This window comes from Arachis stenosperma, chromosome 5, assembly GCF_014773155.1.
Source record: "Arachis stenosperma cultivar V10309 chromosome 5, arast.V10309.gnm1.PFL2, whole genome shotgun sequence".
Taxonomy (NCBI): Eukaryota; Viridiplantae; Streptophyta; class Magnoliopsida; order Fabales; family Fabaceae; genus Arachis; species Arachis stenosperma.
This window is the reverse complement of record NC_080381.1, coordinates 122,088,752-122,104,966: the sequence shown is the minus strand read 5'-3', so window position 1 is coordinate 122,104,966 and position 16,215 is coordinate 122,088,752. Positions and strand designations below refer to the sequence as shown.

The following is a 16,215-nucleotide window of genomic DNA, read 5'->3' as shown; positions in this document are numbered from 1 at the left end:
TCCAACGGACATAACTTTCTCATTTTAAATCGTTTTTTACCCGTTCTTCGAACGGCATGGACATCCCGGATCCAATTTCATTTCTAAACAGATTTGGTACAAAACAGAGATCCGTAGTTCAAGTTATGTCCCGTCAAAGTATGCCCAAAAACCATATTTTTCATACAAAACCACAAAGTGCCATTTTCAAAACAAGCCATTTTCAACTCTTTTCAAAATCAATCAAAACATACCAATTTCATCCCTTTTCTTTGAAATCAATCAAAATATATCAAATTCAACATCAAGCCTCCTCAACTCACACATTGTCACTTTACCACAATTTACAAAATCACTATCCCATCATTTTAACCCACTTCACCCAAGTGGCTCAAACTCAAACCCATTGACATATCATATACTCTTCCTCATGCCAATTTTCAACAACACCAATTCCAATAAATCATCATTGTACACAATCAATATCATACTCACCATCAACATGGTTCCACCCACAATTCAACCATAATCAATCATCAAGCATATATCACAACATGCATATTTCTCATACATCATACCATTAAGGCATCAATAATCATCATCACATATATGACCACATCATATATATCAACCATTCAACAACATCAACAATTCAATACCTATCTTAGGGCCTCTAGCCTAAGTATTTCCTACCACATTACATATTAGATACGGGAAACCGAAACCATACCTTAGCCGATTTTCCAAGCTCAACTGGAGCACTTCCAAATCACTTTTCCTCAAGCTCTCAAGGCCTCAACACCTCCAAGAACAGATTTTTCACCACCAAACCCTTTTCAAGCTTTTCAATATCACCAATCAAGCTCCAATATTCACATATACACAACCTAAGCCACAATCATCACACCCATACACAACATCTCAAAACCCAGACATCATAAAACCACAAATTACACTAGGGTTGAGAATTTTACCACACCCAAGGTCCAAGGAGACAAGATTAACCTTCTCCTTCAAGAGAGTTGGGTCATGTAACATCAAAGAGCCCAAAATCTCAACATTTTTGCTCATGAAACTCGAAAACAATGCTGGAAATTCGAAGAGCAAAACGTGGCTTACCTCAAGATTTATTGTATGGGTTTTGTAGAGCTCTCCGCGGTGAATGCGTGGCCGCAAACGGAGCTCTAAATCAAAAGTTATGGTGGTTTGAAGATCAAGTGAGAGATAGAAGTTTGTGAGAGTGTTCTTCCCCCATTTCCTCTCTTTTTCAGCATGTGTGAGTGTTGTGTGAGGAGAGAGAGTGCTGAAAACTAGGGTTTTGGTTTAGTTATGTTGGGCCAAGGGCCCACTTTGGGTCCGATTGGCCCGGTTTGGCCCGTTCGGTCCAATCTTGGTCTGAATTCTATAAAATTAGTACCGAAATTCTCGTCTCAATCTCCTCTATCACATTTAGCCATAAAAATCACATTTAGGATTTTCTAGAATAAATTCTCATTTATGGGTTAATTAGCCGTTAATTAACCGGGTTTTACAGAATCCAAGAGAGAAAAACGTGATTTCATGGCACCTCCGAGCTTCCGAGTTTGATTTTTTACAATTCGTAACTCCAATAAAAAAATCTAATTTATTAAAAATGTTTGTATCCTCTTTCTTTACACGTTGATGTTATTTTTGTCTGGTAAAAATTGATGGTAACGTAGTTCCTCTTCTCCTTGAGTTTAGCCAATTGGAATTCTAACAGACACAGACGATTTCTGACGTTTTTCTCTTCAGCAGCTCCGTCAGAAAACTTCTACAGAATCTTCGTTCACTTTGATTTCGTACAGAAGTAGGGATTCATTTTTAATTCATGAATGCTCAAAGGCTTAATGAGTAATTGTAAATAATTTATGACTGGATTGGTTGTATAATGAATTTTTGTTGAATTTGTGACTGTAAAAATAATTGAATTTGATGAATATATGTTTGATTTCTTGAATGTTTGAGGATACTAAAAATTCTTATTTATAGCTAGTTGTGTTGAGAATTGTCGAAACTGTGGCTATGAATAAATTATGTGTATGATTTGGTGAAATGATGTAAAAATTGAGAATAATGTATGGATTGAGATAAGTTAAGGAATGATAACAGTGAGAAAGCTGTGAGGGTGATGAAGTCTATTTTAAGCAGAGGTTCTGCTAAGTTCTCGTAAAATATACGAAAAAGTGATTTTATTTTGAAAACCTGATTTACAAACTTATTTTGGGAAATGACTTTATGATTGAAAAAGAATTGGTTACATATTTACTCATATTGAGAAAAGGATTTTTGTATTAAGAATTCGATTTATTGGAAATGATCTTTGAGAATTGAAATTGGATTTATAGTATTGAATTTGATTTGTTTGAATTATCAAGAAGGATTTTGAGAATTGAAAATGGTTTGGTAAGGATCTTTGAAGGGTGGCAAAGCCCGAATTTTAGAGAAAATACTGTAAAATTTTTTATAAAACTCCGAGACTTGTTTAAAGCGTTATTCAAAAGAAAATTTGGTTTAAGAATTGTATTAATCGATTTCGATTTATTAAGAAAAGATTCTTGTTTTCAGTTCAACCTATTGAAAAAATATTTTGTTTTAAGTTAGGAATTGAGTTCGATTTATTAAGAAAGTGAGTTTTATCTTGATTAAATGTTAAAGAAGTTTGGGTATTTGGAAATTAAAGGTTTTGATGCTAAGACTGAAAGTATACCTATAAGATGATGTGGAGGTAAGAACGATTGATTATTTGGTGATACAGAGGTATGTGTAATTAAGTGGTCATATGGAGGGACATTTAATAATATAGGTAATGTGGAGGTGTGTGTATGTAATTGGTGATGTGGAGGCATAATAAAGAAGAAGAAAATGAGAAGCCATGTATGAAAGTGATAATTGAAATGGATAATGAATCATGAAAAGTGCTAATGCGGAAGTGCCTGCCTGGTTGATAGCCTGGGATTGCTAATGCGAAAATGTACGCTAACTGATAGCATATTGTATGTTGAATGGGCCTTTGTGCCAAATTGCTAATGCGAAAGTACCCGCTTAACTGATAGTCTGAGATTGCTAATGCGGGAATGTTCGCCTAATTGACAGCCTGTCTCTTACCGTGATGCCAAGATATCCTAACTGACATGGGTTCGCCCATGATGATAATTGTGCCTAATTGACACAGTAAAAAGACCATATTCGGAGTTCTCCCCGAGTAACGTTGGGTTGCAGGTAGACAATCGACGAATGAGCTCATGACCTGCTTAGGACAGACATGCATCATATTGTTTGCGTATTTGTATTTGGCTGTGTTTTGGTTGTTGTATTTTTTCTGTGATTGTGTTGGTTGTCTTATTCTGTCTTATTTGTGTGTTCAATTGGGTCTCTGGTACTATTAGTATTATATATTGAAGTAATTAAGAATTATTGTTGTAAGTGAGTTTGTTTTAAGTTCAGAAATTTTAAAGAAAATAAATAATTATCTAAAGTAAAATTAAAAAGTATTTTCAAAGGTTTGATAAAAGAATAGTTTTATTTAGTAAAGTCAATTATCCACATTTCATTCATTACTTTTACTGCATTCACCTTTCCTACTGAGAACATGTGAGGACGACGTTCTCATCCCCTACAGATCTTCTGTTTCAACGACAGGTTCAGGAAGCCCTTGGCAAGGAGCCGTGACTAATCCACAGAGTTATATATATATATATATTCGTATTTTCTAGATTTTGGTTTAATCTTAAATTTTATTTTTTCCTCCTCAATCATTATTTTGGAAAATTTCAGAGAGATAGAACTTGTATTTGAGGATCTTAAAATAAGTTTATGTATATATTGCTATGTGAATATATATACTTTTGTGATTAAAAGATTTAAAGTGAAGACTTTTCGTTTTCCTGATTAAGATTCCGGTTCGTATTTGTAAAGGCACGCTATTAAATAAAGCTAGTATAAAATAAAAAGGTTTAGAAGTAAGTAGCGTTCGAACTTTTAGTACGATCATGAAATACTAAAAGTTAGGGTGTTACATTTATTAGTTTCTATTTATTATATAAATTATCTAGATCACATTATTAATAATATATTAAAAAATTATTATTTATAAAAAAATATATTATTAATATTTTCAACGTATTATAGTTTTTATTATTTATATATATTTAAGAATTACACTGAAAATTATTTATTTAGTGTCATAATAAATAATTTTTTTAAATTTAAATAATTTATTAATTAGTTTATATTTATTATATCATATATTAAAGAATTTATTAAAAAATATTAATTTAATAAATATTATGACAATAAAAAATTAAATTAAAAAAAAAATATTGTATTAATTTTTTTAAGATAAATAAATTTTTAACAAATAAATTTTTAACTAATTTAATATTAAAACACATTCTTTTATTTGAATGAATATGAATAAATAAATTTGTGACTAATTTAAATTTAAAAATAAATAGGTCACTGACTATTCTATATTGACACTTAACATCCAACTCAATATGTTAATATGACACATCAGTATCTTTCGTTAACAGATAATAGTGATACTGACAAAAGAGTTGCATTGTTGGTGCCATTTGAAAAAAGGAAAAAGTCAGACTGATACTTTACTCTATTACTATTACTTTCATTAAGGCTCCTTCAGACTATGAAGCTATCCAGAACAGGTTACTGAAAACTTGTTGTGACAGTCATGACAAGTTTGATCACCCTCTTCCTTTATGGAAGAATCAAGAGTTCTTCATTAAATTGCCCTTTAAGAAGAATGAAGACATCAACCCTACCAAGGCAACCCATTCGGGAATGAATCCTGAAGATCTGAAGTTAGCAAGAGAAGAATGTGCTTCGTTATTGAAGCAAGGTTTGATTGAACCAACAACTTCCAACTGGGCATGCCAAGCATTCTATGTGGAAAAGAGGTCTGAACAGATCAGAGGAAAGAAGAGATTGGTGATTGATTACAAACCCTTAAACCTCTTCTTACAAGACGACAAGTTTCCACTACCAAGGATCGACGCCATAACTCCTCGGCTTAGTGAGGCTAAACTTTTCAGTAAGTTTGACCTTAAAGCAGGTTTTTGGCAATTGGGTATCCACCCCAGTGACAGATATAAAACGGGCTTTTGCATACCTGATGCACAGTACCAATGGACTGTCATGCCATTTGGACTAAAGGTAGCCCCATCATTATTCCAAAAAACTATGATCAGAATCTTTGAGCTCATACTCCACTCAGCTCTCATCTATGTAGATGACATCCTACTGTTCTCAAAGGACGACCCAACCCATCAGGCCCTTCAGATCCAGTTTACTGAAATTGTGGAAAAATATGGAATAATGCTATCTGAAAAAAAGAGCCTTATTGGTCAGGCCCAAATTGATTTTTTGGGAATGACTTTCAATAATGGTTTCTTCCAGCCTGGAGAGCACATCTCAAAAGAACTGTTAAACTTTCCTGATGATCACCTGACAACAAAACAGGTCCAACAGTTCTTAGGCATCATCAATTACATCCGTGACTTTCTTCCGGATGTGACGAGACACACAAGCCAGTTGTCAAAGTTACTAAAGAAGCGACCCCCACCTTGGGGCCCTGAACAGACAACAGCTGTCAAGCACCTGAAAGAAGTAGCACAAAAACCCCCACCATTGAAGATTCCTAGCAATGGACAACGCATCTTGCAAACTGATGCTAGTGATAACTACTGGGGAGCTGTTCTCCTTGAAGAGATTGATGGAAAGAGACACTACTGTGCGCATGCTAGCGGACAGTTCAAGGAGTCAGAAAAACACTACCATGCTACATACAAGGAGATCCTCGCAGTCAAAAGAGGAATCGAGAAGTTCAGCTTTCACTTGAGTGCATATCATTTCATTGTGGAAATGGACAATACATCCTTTCCATCCATGCTGGACACCAAAGGGAAGATACTACCAAACTCACAGCTTCTAAGATGGAAAGATTGGTTTTCACGATATAAATTCACAGTAAGACACATCAAAGGAAACCACAACACCATAGCTGACTACCTTTCCAGACCAACCAAAGAACTTCCCCCCAAAGTTCTTCACATCCTAGCCATGAATAGGGTTTCACCACCAACCTTCCCTCTTTCAGACTGCCCTCAAGACCACAAGTTCTATAGAAGAGAACCTGGACCTTTTCCTTTTTCCCTTCGACTTAGGACTGCTGCTGAGGTCAAGACCCTAGCTGAAGAATGCCTGTTTTACTGGTTACACAGGCTCCTCCTTGTTACCCAAATCACAGCAAAACCTCAACATTTTCACCCGAAAACACCTTATCATATCATACCCACCATTAAAGGTGAAATTCCTGAAGAAATGCTGTGGTTCATGTGGGCGCTCTCTGCTCAGTATGATTGCGCCATCATAGTTCCTGGAATTGCTATGTACAGATTCCTCTGTGACAAAAGCTTCTCAGGAACAAATCTTGAGAAACTTCTCAAGATGTTTGCACCTATTCCATTTTGGAGAGGAAAACTTTTCAGTGCGCTAACAAACCATGACGTTTGGAACATTTCTGATAAGCTGAGACACAGGTTTTACTATGCCTTTGTCTTAAGAAGGCTATTTGCTTCCCGTCAAGGGGTCCTTTACACCAGAAACAACATCAACATTGTTGGTTATTCAAAGATATGGCCAACAGATGAGAAACACTGTCTCAACAATCTGGCCAAACATCTCACCCTCCACAACAATCCCAACGTTGATGTACTCACAGGAGCCATTGAAGGACTCTCACTTTCATCAGAAGAGGAAGCTTCCTCCTCCAGAACTGTACAGGAAGAATTAAGAGAATTCCAAGCCAACTTTCTTGCTTCATCTGTAATTTATCCTACACCGCCACTCTACCAGGATGAACACCCATGGAATTCTCCTCTGGCCACTTATGGCTATGGAAATATTGAAGATGAGGAACCAGGATCAAGGGTCTATCCAATACCGCCAAGTCCAACATATGTGGATGCTGGTATTGAAGACGATGATACTGAGGATCAATACACAGAAGGACCACATGACCTTGTGGATGACATTGATGAACATGAGCCCATTACGAAATACAATCCGTGAAGAATGGGACCCAGCAATAATCATAATGTCCAGAAGTAATTATGATATTTTGTCTTTTATAATCATGTTAAATATGGTGTGACATAAAGTAAGTTTGTCTTTTATAATCATAAAGAAGAGTGATGTGAGATAAAGTTGTCATAATGTAATCAGAGATAAGATTCCTTCTTATCTCTTAGTAGTGTGGTCCACGTGTCTGTATTTAAGTAGTTTGCTTAAAGTTATTTGTCTTGTTGTAATGATGGATAAGATTCTTTCTTATCCTCCACTATCTAAGAGCCTCTATATATAGAGGGCTCTCCCATTGTAAAAAACCAGAAGTTGATCTTTCAATATAACCATTGTAAGATATTCACCATGAATACTCTCTAAATCTCTCTCTCTCTGAAATCTTGAGTCTCCAATATGCTTATCTTTGCTTACTAGTTTCACGTATGCTCTAGGCTTGCCTCATTTTTGAGGATCCTGCCTATCAGAAATGAAACTGATCCGATCCATGAGAAGTTCCAGTATTGGAAAGAAAGAACATATCGGCATCCATGACGATCTTGTCATAAGGTCCCTTGAATCCCCAATTGAGATGAGTTTAGTGGGAAATCGGGATAGAGATGACAGGATGTATTGGTCCCTTGGTATGTTCTTTCAGAAGTACGTCTGGATGCACCTCTTGGTATCAGAGCCTAATGAACTAAAGCAAAGAGAAGGTATATTGGAGATAATGGAGAGTAAGAGAGAATTTGACATATTCATGACACATAGTACCACTAAATCATTCAACCTTTCTCTGTACTTGTGAGGAGGAAGGTTATCGAAGGTGAAGTAGTGGTTGCCTGCTTTTGTCTGAGTGGACGTAGTCTGTGGAGGATTATCATCTTCTTCTTCTACGACTATTCCATCTCCTTCTTCTTCTGAGGTTGGATTGGCCTGATTAACCATTGCTATTGCAGAGAGATCTGCAATTTGTTCTTCCTCAGATGATTCTTCAACCGAAAAGTCTGATGAGTCAGACGTTACTTCTTCAAACGAATCACTTGAAGTAATGCCTGCATTAAGCATTCCGATTGTGTCCTTTTCGGGTGCCTGTTCTTCTTTTCCCTTGGAAGTTGTCTCAGTTTTTTCTCCAGAGATTTCTCCTCTGAGAAATTCTCTTTCTGACCATGATGGGTTATGCGTCCTTTTTTGTGAAGGTCCTGTAGGTTGAACTGGATGTGGCTTAGGCTTTGTGTGAAGTCTTCGGGCAAGATGGTAATGGGTCTTGAAGATGTTGTCATAGTCAGGTTCATTTATGGTTGGCTGTGGTGGAGGAATGTAAGTGGGTGTATACATGGGATACTGTGGTGGATATAAGGCTAATGGATCTATAGCCAAAGCTTGTGGCTTGGGTTGTCTGGCTTGGTCTTGTTCGATTTGTCTGATCTGGGCTTTAATACGAGTAAGCTCTTGGTCTTTCTTTTGGAAATCTGGGCCAAAGTAATGGGTTTGGATGTAAGCTTTTAGGTCTTGGTCAAGTTTTTGGGCTTGTATGGTCAGTCTACTTTTTAGCTCATCAACTTGGGTTTGAACTGAGTACACTTGTGAGGACAGATTGTCTGTCTTATCAACTAATGTTTCCAAGGTGTGATCGATTCTCAACAGGACTTTGTTTTGGCTAACATCATTCTCTGTTTGCCAATTCAGGACTTCATCTTGAGGTGAAGTGGACTGAACTCCTTGTGGAGTTACTCCTTTTGGGACTATGTATGGCCTTCGAGTAATCCTTTGACTGTCAGTGGAAACCTGTAGAGGAGGAAACTCCTGCTCATAAGGTTTGAGGGTTGCTATGCATGGCACAGCAATAGGATCTAAGAATTGAGGCCTGAGGGTCTTCTTTTTCTTCTTCTTTAGGTAAAACCTTGGTGATTCTTCAGGTTTATCTGGGGGATAGAACTTTGGAGGAGCAGTACAGCTCTGCTTCCTGTTCTTCTTGGACTTCTTCTTTTTGTAGTAGTCCTCATCTTCTGATTCTCCCCAAGCATCACAGTCGCAGTCGCAATCTGAATCACACATACTGTGATCAACATCCCATATGAAATGGCCATTGACATGTGAGACATAGACTGGCTTTCCTTCTTCATAGTAGTGAATTGGGGGGTCATCTTGATCACTGGTATGTTGAACAGTGAGAGGAGAGATCATATAGATTCTCCTGGAAGATGACTGTCTAGAAAAGGATGCTCGTCCTTCTGTTCCTGGCCTTTGAAAAACCATTCTGACTGTTCCGTCAGTTTCTCGTGTGACTACTGGTGGTGCTGTTGTTTGGACATCAAGAGTGCTTTGTGGAAAAGCTCTCTCATAGTTAGTGATCCATTCTAGTGGTACTATGGCCGCAAGCTCTTCTGGAGGAATCATCCTTGGAATGTTCACTATGGCCGGACCATGGTTCTTGTCAGTGAACATCAAAAGCGCATCATGGGTGGTGTTTGGAAGATTCAGATCCAAAGCGTGATCTTGGATTCTGTACAACACCTGGTGATGGAGTGTTGCTTGTTCAGCACTGACGTCTTGTGTAACACCAATCAACTGGATCTGTATCCGGATCCTTTGGGAAAGGGTCGGATCTGTAAGCCGGATAGTGAAATCTGGCGAGATTGTAAGAATCACACTTCCATTAGTGAGAGTGGATACAAGTGCTCCAATAAGCGCATGTTGGTATTCCTTGAAGGTGGTATCTAAAAGTGCGATCTTTGCGGTGACAGGCAGTCCTTTTCTGCCATGTAAAGTCAGAATCAACCTTATGGCTCCAAGGTGCAGGTGAGTATATCCTTGTGACAAGTATTCACGAATGAGTTCTTGAGGGATCTCAATCGTAACATACTGTTCTGCAGAGGTGGCTTGAAGACCACACTGTTGCAAACGGGAAGTTTGAATCACTTCCTTAACAGGAGGTGATGATCTCCTTCTTATGAGGTGGCGAATACTAAATTGCTTTTGCCGGTGGTAGAAAGTGTATGGATTTATGAGAGGTTGTTGAGTAGCAGGGATCTTTGAATCTTCTGGAACATGGGTGATTTCAACAAGGTTTTCTATCTTGTTGGATAGGGTTTTATGAACAGATGGTGGTAAATGATCAAGAGAAAGTTCTGTATTATGAAAGATAGGTTGGCTAGATTCAGGATGTGTCATGAATATGTCAAATTCACTCTGAAAAAATATGGAATAATGCTATCTGAAAAAAAGAGCCTTATTGGTCAGGCCCAAATTGATTTTTTGGGAATGACTTTCAATAATGGTTTCTTCCAGTCTGGAGAGCACATCTCAAAAGAACTGTTAAACTTTCCTGATGATCACCTGACAACAAAACAGGTCCAACAGTTCTTAGGCATCATCAATTACATCCGTGACTTTCTTCCGGATGTGACGAGACACACAAGCCAGTTGTCAAAGTTACTAAAGAAGAAGTCCAAGAAGAACAGGAAGCAGAGCTGTACTGCTCCTCCAAAGTTCTATCCCCCAGATAAACCTGAAGAATCACCAAGGTTTTACCTAAAGAAGAAGAAAAAGAAGACCCTCAGGCCTCAATTCTTAGATCCTATTGCTGTGCCATGCATAGCAACCCTCAAACCTGTAGAGGAGGAAATAAAACACATAAAATAAAAATAAAAAATTAATATTTTTATATTTTATTTTATGATAAATTAAATAATAAAATAAATTATAAAAATTCAATTAATTTTTATTATTTTTATATAAAAAATAATAGAAATAATAAAAAATATATTATATTTTTTATTAATATATTTTATTTTTCATAAAAAAAATTATAAAATATATTAATTTAATATCTTTAAATATAATATCTGTATTTATATTTTAATTATTAAATATAATTTTATAATTTTATATTCCTATCTCAGTACCCCTTGTAATTAAGCATCCATGTTAGTGTTGGACATGTTTAATTTTGATTCTGTAGTCAGAAAATGCCTACCCGTAGCACTCCACTCTGATCTGTCCATCGTTCGCGGAAGCATCTACATTTTGTCTTGCTTGTACTTGTTGCAACTTGCAAGGAGGTTTCGTCCCTCTCTTCACTTTCTTGTACTTATTAAGTTTTTATAGAAGAGTTTAATAATAAGATTATTATTAATAAAAATGTTAAACTTTTATTTGATAAATACACGATAAATGAAGAATATAGTTTTTTGGTAAGAAAAGCATGCAGTAACAAAGAAGATGCATATTCAAACCACATTTATAGTAATTTGTCAACAAACTATAATTTAAATAACATAATTTTCTCATACTCACTTAAAAATTGTAAATTTGAGTCTCATTCTTAATTTTAGAAAAAAAAAAACACCAAAAATAAAAAAAGGGGGAAAAAATATACACATGCTCAAAATAAGTTAGATTAGATACGATGATATAGCAATGTAAAAAGTGATGCGTGATTCTGTGATTCTGGTCTAAATCTTATTTGAGAACCTTGAAATCTAATATTAATTATTTTTTACGAAAAATGCATGGATTAGTTTGCTTAAGTAGCAATATTACACAATAATTGTACCACCCCACCCAAAAAAACTAAAAGAATTTCCCAACCAAGAGATGTGAATTTCTAAATAAGCAATAAAAAAATATTTAATTAAATAAAGAAAAAAACTATGGCTGCTGATGAGTGGTGGTGGCAACGGTTTGTGGACATTGTGGTCTTCTGCTAATATATATAAAACAAAGTGCAATTCACTTTTTTCTTTTTCTGCATAGCAAAAACCATTGAAAAACAAAAACTTAGAGGTTGTCCTTCATTTTTCTACGTCTTCTTTGTTCCAAGTTCCAGCATGGTTAACGCAGATTCTCTCACCTCTTCCCTCAGTTGTGTCGACCTCTCCAACCCTGACATAAACCAATCCGTTAATTCGCTCAAACAGGTTTGGTTCTTCCTCCATGATCATCAAGGTTCTATTTTCTTTTATTTCAATCCCTTTAACCATTTTGTTTGTTGATAATAGGCATGCTTGGATTCTGGTTTCTTCTACGTTGTGAATCATGGAATAAGCCAGGAATTCATGGACGAGGTTTTTGCAGAGAGCAAGAGATTCTTCTCTCTTCCACATAAGGAGAAGATGAAGCTCCTCAGGAATGAGAAGCATAGGGGGTATACTCCTGTTCTTGATGAACTACTTGATCCTGAAAACCAAGTTCATGGTATATAATTATATATGCCTCTGTGTTGCATGTTTGGCTCTTGTTCTTCAACTATGTTTTGTTAGTATTATTGTTGTTCTTGTTTGTGTTGAAGCTTGATATGCTTTGTTTTATGTTCCTGGTGGATTAAGTAGGAGATTACAAAGAGGGATATTATATTGGAGTTGAAGTAGCTGAAGATGATCCAAAATCACATAAACCTTTCTATGGACCAAATCGATGGCCTTCGTCAGGTAAAAATCAGTAGCTGAAAATGTTATTATGCTAATAAAGTAAAATCTTTTTGTCAATTTCCATTCCAGTAAAGAGAAAACAACAGAAATGAAAATAGGAAACAAAAACAGAAACCAAATAGACTAAAACCCAGCAAAAGTGTCCATTTCATTGGCTTTTATATGCTGCTTCTTTTTTAAAAAATTATTTTTGATGTCATGCAGGTATTCTGCCAAAATGGAGGGAGACTATGGAAAAATACCATGAACAAGCATTGTAAGTTTCAATTGAAGTTATTCAGTTATACTAAGATACAATTATACCACTTTCTTTTGTTTATTTGTGCTGCATATGGAGCTACCTAATGTTACATTGTTACAAACTTTTCTGTATTTTTGTGGTGAAACATGTGACTTTTATGTGGAATATATGTTTGCCTTATAACAAAAAGTGCCTTCTTCTATTAACTTCTTCATCTTTTGCTCCAATTTATGTTGTTGGGGGAATGCAGAGAAGTTGGAAAAAAAGTTGCAAGGATAATTGCCCTTGCTCTTGGTTTGGATGCCAATTTCTTTGATCAGCCGAAAATGCTCGGAGAGCCAATTGCAGTTCTGCGTTTGCTGCACTATGAAGGTTTTGAATCATTATTATTCTGTCTTATACTCATGTTGCTTTTGTTTAATTACTCATGTTGCTGTGATCTTCCTTGTTCAATAAAGGTAGAATATCAGATCCCACAAAAGGATTATTTGGAGCTGGAGCTCATACTGATTATGGGTTAATTACACTATTGGCGACGGATGAGATCTCAGGTCTTCAAGTAAGTAGGCAACGGATGTTTCTTTTGATGTTCCATATATGTTTGGTACTTAATAATGAACTTAAATATTCTTTATTGCAGATATGTAAAGATAGGGATGCTAAGCCTCAGAAATGGGAGGATGTGCCGCCAATGAAGGGGTTAGTTTCTACACCCTTTTAGCTTTTACAGGTTAAGAACAAGAATGATCTGTGCATTATGAAACAATTCAACCAAAACAAAATAGTAATTATCTTCCAGAACTAGTATATTTGTATACCTTAAAATTCATTTTGAGCTGCATGTTATCAAACACAAAACATCATTGGCTGAAAAGGCATGAAGATCTGCAATGTGTTAAAACATGATGATTTTTTGCATGCCCTTCTCATGAACTATTTACATTATTTTTCTGCTTGTTTTTGTTGCAGAGCATTCATAGTGAATATCGGTGACATGCTGGAGCGCTGGAGCAACTGTGTTTTCAAGTAAGAAACTTTAGCATTTTTGAACTCGATGCAATGCATATTAATTCTGCCTGCAAACTTATTTCATTCACCTTATTCACTTAAAACGATTGAAATTGCGTTTGCCGATGGTTGATCACTAGTATATACACAAGGGTACAAGAATTTTGAAACCTTATGTGACATCCTGTGTCTTCTATAGCTGCTAGAATGAAATTCACAAGCTTAAATTGAAGCAGAGATCACATGCTTAAGAACTTGATTAGTACTTTTTATGTGCACTTAAGGGACTTTAAACCACAACTAAGCAAATAAAGTGATTTTGGCCTCGGTGTATCTTTGTAGTATGTCATTTTTTAGTTGAATTTTCGACATCATATATTCAACAAGTTGCTTTGCATTTTCTTGATCAGGTCTACACTGCACAGAGTTCTGGGAAATGGTAAAGAGAGATATTCTGTAAGCCTCAGCTCTTTGTTCTTGTTCAACTTCTTTATTTTGCATTTCCTCTCATTTTTTAATGGCGACTATATAAATCGTTATGAATCATTTCCAATTTGCTTACGCCAATGTTGTTTTTGTTTACAGATTCCATTCTTTTTGGAGCCTAGTCATGAATGTCTAGTGGAATGCTTGCCAACATGCAAATCTGCCACAAATCCTGCCAAGTGAGTGAAAAATGCCATTTAACTTGACACTAACATTGTTTTCTTAGAAACTTAGGATATGATCATATGAACCAAATGCTACCTAAATAAATCATAAATGTCATACATCCCTTCATTCTTTTCTCTCTTGTTACAGGTTTCCTCCTATCCTATGCCAGGACTACCTGAGCCAACGATACAACGATACTCACGCCAATCTTACTATTTACAAGAAACAGCAAAATCTTCAATACTAAAATCCTTTGGACCCAAGAACAGTACTACTCATGCAGAATTGGACATTTCAATGTAAGCTTAAAATCTTAAGTATCAAATCTTTTGGAGGTATGAATCCTAAAGAGAATGGAAATTGCTGTTTTGTTAACCTACAAGCATAGTGCATTAGCTACCTTATATGTATAGATTTAGTTTTTACATGGTAGGTAGTTGGTTTGATGTTTACTAAAGCTAAAGGGGAAAAAGAAACATATATATGAAATTAACAGTTGTATTTTATTTTATTTTTTTGTTTGGTTCAAGCTCAAATTTAGGAATTATAGGAGGAAGGATAGTAGGATTTGCTTCCACTTCCATTGTGCTTTTCAAACTTTTAGCACATTCAATTTCTAATGTAGGACTTGCAAGTGAAATTTATCTTCTATATTTTTCATTTATCATTAGATAATTATTTTCGGTATACAATGGTAGGCTTTATTTGTGATTACTTTGTGTTCTTGTGTTTCATTCAACACTATTCTTTTAGCTTTATGATGTGGTAGTAGTCAAATGACGTGAGAATATAGAATTCAAGTTATTCAACAAAGTATTTTTTTTTTTGTTATTCTTTTCCCTCAAAGTGTTTCTCTATTTAGTGGGTCTATATTCTAAGTAACAATACTCCACCTCTATTGAATGTTAAAGCACTAGTGGGAAAAAAAGAAGAAAAGGAAATATATTGATTTAGTAGCAATATTATGTTCATTTTTATTTATTATTTTTAGAATAAAAGCTCAAGATAGATTTATCATAAAAATATAAATAATTATAGAAAAACTAATTTTTAATTAGTTAATATTAATTTATTTTTAAAAATTGTAAAAATGTTCATTTTTAAGAATTTAAAATTTAGAATTAAAATTTTAAGATTTAAAAATTAGAATTTAGTATAAAAATAGATAATTTTAAAAAAAGTAATTGATATTGATGGGAAAAAAGTTAGCTCCCTGTGTTCTAAAATATTCACAAGCCTATTGAGTATAGCTAGGTGATGTGGACGAGTGATAACAAGTTGTTATAGAAGCTGGATGCCCAACATGGCAAGTTGGCAACATAACCATTCTAATAACATTTGGGATTAAGTACGATTTTGGTTTCGATTAAGTACGATTTTGGTTTCTAACGTATAGGACGAAAATACTTTTTATTTTTAACCTTTTTGCATACAAAATCGTCCATAAGATTTAACTTGTTTTAAAATCGTCCTTACTTTATGGACCAAAATCATACGGAAGTAGCGACAAAAACGGAGATAGAGTTGGATTGTTGACAGCTTTTTATTCTTTTTTCTTTTTCCATCTTCTTTTTTCCTTTTTCTTGCTTTGCAAGAACAAAAACGCTCTCTTCTTATTTTTATTTTATAATTTTTATTACAGGTAATTTGGTCTAAAATTTTAGTATTTAAGTAAAAATGACAATTTTGTTGCCAAGAAAAGAAAGAAAAACAAAACATACAAAAAAAATAGTAGTACTAACTACATCCTCTTAATCTAAAGGAACCAAAACTATCAAAAGACAAAGTTTGTAAGATGTATGA

At 35.1% G+C, this 16,215-nt stretch overlaps 1 protein-coding gene across 3 annotated transcripts; it reads left to right on the top strand.

Moving 5' to 3' along the window:
* The first annotated feature begins 11,771 nt into the window (after positions 1 to 11,771).
* Positions 11,772 to 15,126, top strand: LOC130982360 (2-oxoglutarate-Fe(II) type oxidoreductase hxnY-like). 3 transcript variants are annotated; one of them, XM_057906335.1, is made up of 11 exons: positions 11,772 to 11,999; positions 12,081 to 12,226; positions 12,411 to 12,509; positions 12,714 to 12,765; positions 13,001 to 13,122; positions 13,209 to 13,309; positions 13,391 to 13,449; positions 13,720 to 13,776; positions 14,169 to 14,214; positions 14,344 to 14,423; positions 14,560 to 15,126. In XM_057906335.1, exons 2-11 carry the CDS (start codon positions 12,211 to 12,213, stop codon positions 14,657 to 14,659), a joined length of 732 nt encoding a protein of 243 aa, XP_057762318.1. In that variant the 5' UTR covers positions 11,772 to 11,999; positions 12,081 to 12,210; the 3' UTR covers positions 14,660 to 15,126. The 3 variants fall into 3 exon arrangements, with proteins under 3 accessions (XP_057762318.1, XP_057762316.1, XP_057762317.1); XM_057906333.1 differs by having other exon boundaries at positions 12,081 to 12,276; positions 12,408 to 12,509; XM_057906334.1 differs by having other exon boundaries at positions 11,820 to 11,999; positions 12,081 to 12,276.
* The last annotated feature ends 1,089 nt before the right edge of the window (positions 15,127 to 16,215 follow it).